The sequence below is a fragment of the Theobroma umbraticum genome, unplaced genomic scaffold (assembly GCF_002168275.2).
Source record: "Theobroma umbraticum cultivar Fairchild unplaced genomic scaffold, ASM216827v3 scaffold_55.0, whole genome shotgun sequence".
Lineage (NCBI taxonomy): Eukaryota > Viridiplantae > Streptophyta > Magnoliopsida > Malvales > Malvaceae > Theobroma > Theobroma umbraticum.
Window position 1 is genome coordinate 2,112,198 of NW_018397270.1, and position 7,323 is coordinate 2,119,520.

General features: G+C 32.3%; 1 protein-coding gene across 1 annotated transcript; it reads left to right on the plus strand.

Moving 5' to 3' along the window:
• The first annotated feature begins 692 nt into the window (after positions 1–692).
• LOC110426331 (Tyrosyl-tRNA synthetase, class Ib, bacterial/mitochondrial) lies at positions 693–5,979 on the plus strand. Its single transcript, XM_021441535.2, has 10 exons — positions 693–928; positions 1,023–1,170; positions 1,703–1,989; positions 2,090–2,186; positions 3,356–3,461; positions 3,552–3,634; positions 3,762–3,907; positions 4,092–4,197; positions 5,497–5,556; positions 5,720–5,979. The coding sequence occupies exons 1-10, from the start codon at positions 816–818 to the stop codon at positions 5,738–5,740; spliced, it is 1,167 nt and encodes a 388-aa protein (XP_021297210.1). The 5' UTR covers positions 693–815; the 3' UTR covers positions 5,741–5,979.
• Positions 5,980–7,323: the final 1,344 nt, after the last annotated feature.

Here is a 7,323-nt window from a genome sequence, read left to right on the forward strand (position 1 = left end):
ATATAAAAAAAATTTGATTTATGACTTCTTACAAAAAGCTAAATAACTTCTAACATATATACAAAAATTTAAAATTTAAAAAAAGTGCCTCTTTGATCTGATTTTTTTTCAACTTATTTATCTTTTAAAAACAAAAATCAAACTTAACAACATTTTATAAAACTTTATAAAAAATTAATGCTTTATAAAAAAAATCTAAAATAAAATTTTTAAAAAAATTCTTAAAGAAGATTTTTCTTCTCTTCTTTTAAAAACACGTAATCTCTTTAGAAAAATTTTTCTTTTTATTCTAAAAGATCATCTTCTATTAAAAATAAACTAAATATTATCCTCTCAAAAAAACCTCTCTTCCAATTTTCCTCTCCTCTCTCTCATCCAAATCACTTCTCTCCAACATAAATCATGATTTTAGTTTCCTTTATCTCTCTTTTCAAAAATTTATTTTAAATAAATAAAAAATTTAAATTAAATTTTTTATGATAAATTAAAAAAATTCATGTTTAATATAAAATTATTTATTAAATACTTTTAATTTTAATTAAAATTAAAATTTATATAACTTATTATCGATAAAAAAATAAATTAAATAATTTTAAAAGTTATTAATTTTTATAAGATCTTTGTAATACCGGTTCTCAATAATTAACTACGCCTAAAGTTAAAACTCCACTTTGGGACTGAGCCTAACTCACAACACACAGTAAACAAACTCTTTCATCGTAAATTATAAGGTTTGACCGCAGACTAGGGCTCCAGCAGAATTTGATTCCAAAACTTGTAAAACGTCTGCCGCCATCGCATTATCCTCAGAACCAATGGCGGATCAATCGCCGCCGGACCAGACTCCGCCGTCGAGCGACATCCAATCCCTCTCCATCAACTCCGAACCTTCCTCTTCCCCTTCCTCTTCGTCTTTATCAACTCCACAGTAAGTCATTTCGGTTGAATTCCGGATTCTTTTTCTTTTTTAGTTTCAGTTTTTTGATGGAAATTGATTTTTTTTTCTTTTATTGTGGTTTCAGGCTGAGTGTAGAAGAGAGGTTCCGGATTATAAGAAGTGTTGGGGAAGAATGCATTCAAGAGGATGAGCTGCTGAACCTTCTCATCCACAAGCCTGAACCCATTTGCTACGATGGCTTCGAGCCTTCTGGCAGAATGCACATTGCTCAGGTCCCCCATTATTTCCTTTATTCATTTCTATATTCTTCTATCTTTCTCTCAACTTTTTCTACCGTTGTTGACTAAAGTCTCTCTTGAGTCGAAATCTCAGAATTGAAATCAATGGTTCCTCGGATTTAATTAATACGTCAAAGCTAAGTATGGATTTATTTATGAAAATGAAATATGCTCATTTTTTTTTCTTTGCTTAATTTCTTTCATCATTTCATTTCAAAGTTCCAACTTCTTCTTAGTGGTTTGCAGATTTAATTGGTTTTGAACGATTTTTATAGACTTTTAGCATATTCGTCTTGATTTCTTTTTCCATAAATTAAGCCGCTTGCCATACTCGAACTTTAGATCTAACATGCGTCTCTCATTTGTAATGTTAACTCATATGATGTATGTTGACAAGATGGTGGCAACTTCCCCTTTACGTTATGTCATTTTAGAATGAAATAGATGTCCGGTGCTTTCTTTTTAGTTTTTTTTTTTTTTTGTCCCTCATCCACTGAAGTTTCTTTTGTTATTTGTCTGTAACCAGGGAGTTATGAAGGCGGTAAATGTTAACAAACTGACCTCTGCTGGATGTAAAGTAAAAATCTGGGTTGCAGATTGGTTTGCGCAGCTAAACAATAAAATGGGTGGTGACTTGAAGAAGATTAAAATAGTTGGACAATATTTGATTGAAATCTGGAAGGCAGTCGGCATGGATCTTAATGGAAAGGTTGAATTCTTGTGGTCTTCAGATGAAATTAACTCCAGGGCATCGGAGTACTGGCCCCTTGTGATGGATATAGCCCGCAGAAACAAGCTTCCCAGGATAATGAGGTGTGGAAACAATAGAATTTTGATTTTTTTTTTCTAATCTTTTCCTTATATTACTAGTAATGCTTCTGCTGATGCCAAACACAAAATTTGTTCTTTTTAGGTGTTGTCAAATTATGGGCCGTAGTGAGCAAGAGGAGTTGTCAGCCGCCCAAGTTCTTTACCCATGCATGCAGTGTGCTGACATATTTTTCCTTAAGGTGCTTCTGCTTATGAATTTTAAGTTTATCTGATCCCCTGCCTTTTCGTAAAGAACTTGAGACAGATTTATATGCAAAGCTTTATAAAAATTGAGTGACACTCAGTGTCATGAGTTATTTCTAGTAATTACTCACCTTCTCTTATATCACACTTGCATGCATATGAATTAATATGTTGGTATAATATTTTTAATCTTTGTTAATTTCTTGTCTTTTAATATGTAGCAGTCTTTTGAGTCTTATACATATATGCTTGGCATGCTATATAGTGATACTGTTTCGGTGGCCACAAGAAGAGGAAAAAAGTAAAGTCTGATGGGCAATTTTTTTACTGTTCTTCTCAATATTGCTTTTGGACCTTGAATATGTTATTATCCTTTTCGTTTTAAATATTCTTCTCTAGATCAACGAGACTCCTTGTTTTAGTTCTTCCAATATCCACTGATTGTTACACTATCTCAGTAGCACACATTCTATAAGAAATTTTTGAGCTGTAAAAATCAAATGGTTTTATGAACCCTTTTTTTAACTAACATGGATTGGTTTAGAATGAATCATATTCAAGCATGATTATAATCTTGCTGAGAAACAGTATTTAGCCTCTATTGCCTTGTTGTCAGTTGCTCATTAGAGATTGAAATTTCATTTTTAAAATTGGAAAAATACGAAAGTTTGTTTTTGACAGTGGATCTAGACTGTGTAGGGAGGATATGTTGACATCAATCAATAAAAGCTTATTAGGGGTATTTCCTGTGGGACATCATTGGGTATTTTTTTCTTCCATTGAGGAGTTTCTGTTAGATATCATTTGGTATCCTATGATTGTAGGATTTTATATGGGACATTATTGGGTATTTTTTCTGAATTTTATTCTTTGGTTCATGTTGTTCCTATTCTGTCAAAATCAAGAAATGTTTCAAATCCTGATTGAAGTTCCAAACATACTGTAAAGCTTCAAAATCGTTGACAGTTTAAGTCAAGAACAGCTGTTCAGGATCTCCAGCATGGTTGCTATACATCTCCTTCTGCTTATTTGCTGTGCAATTCTGGACTATTTTTTGTATACCTGTTTTCTTTTTTGTGTACATTATATTTGTAATGATAGATTGTAATGTCAATTTCAAACTTTTATTTATCTAAGAGCAAGTGGAATTACTTTATCTGAACAGGCAGACATTTGCCAGTTGGGCATGGATCAAAGGAAAGTGAATGTCCTTGCAAGAGAGTATTGTGATGACATAAAGAGGAAAAACAAACCAATTATCTTGTCTCATCGTATTCTCTTACTTCCACATCGTTTTAGTTCTTTTTCTTGTCTTTTGTTTTCCTTTTACGTTAGTTGATCTCGGTTTTCATGACATGCAGATATGCTACCTGGTCTGCAGCAGGGACAGGAGAAAATGTCAAAGAGTGATCCATCATCATCAATATTCATGGAGGATGAGGAGGTTGGCTTTCCTTTACTCGGGGGGATTAATAACCAGGGTGTCATTCTATTCAAAGTACTTAGAAAAAAAGTGTTGACTGACCTGAATTCTGAATCATGTTCTGATACTCCTATGATTTACGTGACAGGCAGAAGTGAATGTGAAAATAAAGAAAGCATACTGCCCCCCTAAAATTGTTGAGGGGAATCCATGTTTGGAATACATCAAGTACGTCATCTTCCCATGGTTTCATGAGTTCAGGGTGGAGCGCAGTGCAGAAAACGGTGGTGACAAGTGAGTGGTTCCATACCTTACTTCATTTAGTTCCTGTGTAAGAATGATTGAGTGACTGTGATAATTAATGCTTATGTTTTCACATTTGATATTCATAAACTCCTTTATGCCATCTTTTTCATAGTTTTGCTATTAGCATGACTATTTCAGAGTAGCATGACATTAATGTAATATTTCAATTTAGGACCTTTAAAAATTTTGAGGAGCTTGTTTCTGACTATGAGAGTGGGGAGTTGCATCCTGCTGATTTGAAACCTGCCCTTTCAAGAGCTTTGAACAAGATACTACAGGTAAGTGTGTTTTACCTATTGTGCCTTTATTTCTGTTAATTAACTAGCTAACTCTTGAGGAAGACACCTAAAACTCTGTCAACACTATCCTGTTGCAACTGAGTCAGGTCCTGGCAGACAAACACAATGTTAAATCTTTTGGTTAAACTCAAACAAAATTTAATAGGATAGACTAGCTCTTCTTAAGTAGCTACACCAGGCTTTATGTGATTTTTTATTTCATCCTTGATTATTCCATTTTGCAGTAGCTTTTTTATGCACCTGTACTCTATTCTGTAATGTAAATGATGTCTGATATTTGGTTTCTCTATTTTCTTTTTCATTTTCTTGTTTTGGAGTTATATAACAGGCAGAAATATGTTATACTGCATTGCATAAATGCTATAGTCCTGCATCCCAGGGCAGCTAAAAATGATGCATGGGACTGTTAATTGAACATCATTGATTTCAAAAAAATTTCCTTCTTCCCCACTAGGTACAGAAAACAAAGGGTAGTCTATATGTCCAAAGGTTTTATTAATATATATACTGAAAGGAAAGAAGACTATTGCTCTAAGTAATGGCTTAACAGACCTGCATAATTAATGGAACCTTTATACTTACCCAAATTTACAGTTTATTTTCCTTTTCTGCATTCTACATCATTGATTTCAAAAGAGTTTGCTTCTGCCTCCTACTAGATAAAGAAAACAAAGGGTAGTCGGATATGTTCTAAGGTTTTATTAATATATATACTGAAAGGAAAGAATACTTGTTCAAAGTAATGGCTTACTGGACCTTGCATAATTAATGGACCTTGTATATTGACCCAACTTTACAGTTTGTTTTTCTTTTTTTGTCTTATATATCGTGAAATTATTCACTCCTTTTTTTGCATAATTAAAGGACCTTTTCTCATTCGTAGCCAAATGTTGGCAAATAATTTGAGTAATAGAATATACCAGTCTGCTCCTTTTTGGCTTTTTCGCATTGTTGCTATGTTTTATATCTTCATGGTGCCACTTAAAAATGATAGTGTGGAGAATTTGTGTTTGCTCATGTAGTGTATGTGAGGTGTTGTCATTCAAGAAACATAATATCTATCAGCTTTTCATAATATTCCTGCTAATCAATATTGGACTGCTGTTCTAACTCATGAAAGTCCTGGCTCTAAAAGGCAGTGAGCTTTAACATGTAGCTAATGTAGTTTCTTATATTAGTTTGATGATCCTGGTGGTGCCACTTGCACGCAAGTGTGGTGAGAGCCACATTTTGTTTACTTGCCTGTGTACTAATTTTCTATCCATCCTTTGTCTACAGCCTGTACGTGATCACTTTAACAATGATGCTAAGGCCAAGGATCTGCTGAAACGGGTTAAGGTATTGGTTCTTATTCCTTCGTTCTCTGCATTTTAACTATGATCTTTTCATGAAGCAGAGTGCTTGACAGGCTGTGCCAGTTTCAGTTTGTAAGACTTGTTTCTTCATCTCTTGTGGTATGAAACTTGAGTTTACTTATATTTTATCTTTGACCATCATGCAGAGCTACCGTGTGACCAAGTGATGGAGGATGAGTACCTACTTCTGATCAAGAATATTCATTCTGATTTACCTATTGTTTTATTTACATCCAAATGAAAACTTGCCCCATGCTATGTACTTGTTAAGATATCCAGTTACCAAAACTTTAATTTGCATATTACTACTCTTGTTAGTGTAGATTGTCATGATTTTGAAGAGGCAGATTATCAAATAATGTATCCTGGTGAGCGATACACGAAATGAAGCTGTTACTTACATCAAGTTTCTTTCTTATTGTGCTCATTGCTTTACATGAGGAAAATTTGATACAAGGCTTGAATTTGAGGAATATGGAAGACACATTTTGAAGGAGCTTTTATATTTGATGCACTGATAGTGCCAGTATATACAAGTTATATTGATAGCATACAGTATCAATTTGCTAGAACACATCACCTCATTAATAAGTTGATCTCAAAAGTAAGTATTAAAAAGTTTTAATTATTAATCATATAAAAAATAAAATATTTTAAAAATCTTTGTTTCATGCTTCTCTCCCTCTTTCTGGTTTCTTTGTTCACACGCATCCAAATCCCACCATCAACGAGAAGTATAAGTTGCAATTTGAAGTCATTGAGGGATTCAAGTTACAATTAATTCTTCTACTGTGAATGATCAAAATGAGCAATATGAGATTAACCTGACAAAGGCTAAGATGGAAAGGATTTTGGGCAGATAAAATTTGAGAACAAATGTGATGACAATGAAGCATGTGTATTGGGAAATAATGTGTTTTGCCCACGTGAAGGCAAGCCAGATTAATCTTGACATAGATGAAGATTAGAAAGGTTTTTTATATCAGATTTTTAAATAAATTAATATTGGTATAATATTCCAAAAAGGTTTTAAAATTATTGAAAAAAATTCATACAAGTCTTCATATTTTATTACGTTTAGTAAAGTTTTTATATTTTTCTTTTGAGCTAAATAAGTCATTTTATTTTTTTTAAGTTAACTAAATTTTTATGACTAATGTTTGACTAAATCAAAATATCATTTGTTATTTTATACTGTGTTATACTAACATAGTTTGCTAAATATCAAAATTGAGAATGAACATCTTAATTTAACATGATAATATGTCTGTGATATTTTTTATTTTTCAAATCAACGTCATGTCAGTGTCATGTAAATATATAATGATTAATCATTAATCATAAAGGTTTATTTGACTCCAAATAAAAATACATGGACTTGATTAATCATAATAAAAAATAAAAATTTATTTAAATTTTATTAAATAATTTAGAAACTTATTCAAGCATTATGCCTTTAATCTCACTTGTGCATGTTTCTAGGTACTTCGTAGGCATTGCTTGTTTTGATTCTCACTTGTGGTTGCTTGTTTTGATTCTCACTTGTGTTGCACCATGGCCACTTAATATCTCCCTGTGATGTCTAGTCCCCTTGATAGTTTATTTTTTATTTGATTAATTATTAATTTTTTAATATTTATTTTAAGAATTTATAAGATTTTATCTTTGCTCATTAATGATGTGGCGTGCTTTGATGAAGTGATAAATATAGAAAATATATATTGTCAGTGCATTAAACATAAATTCAAAA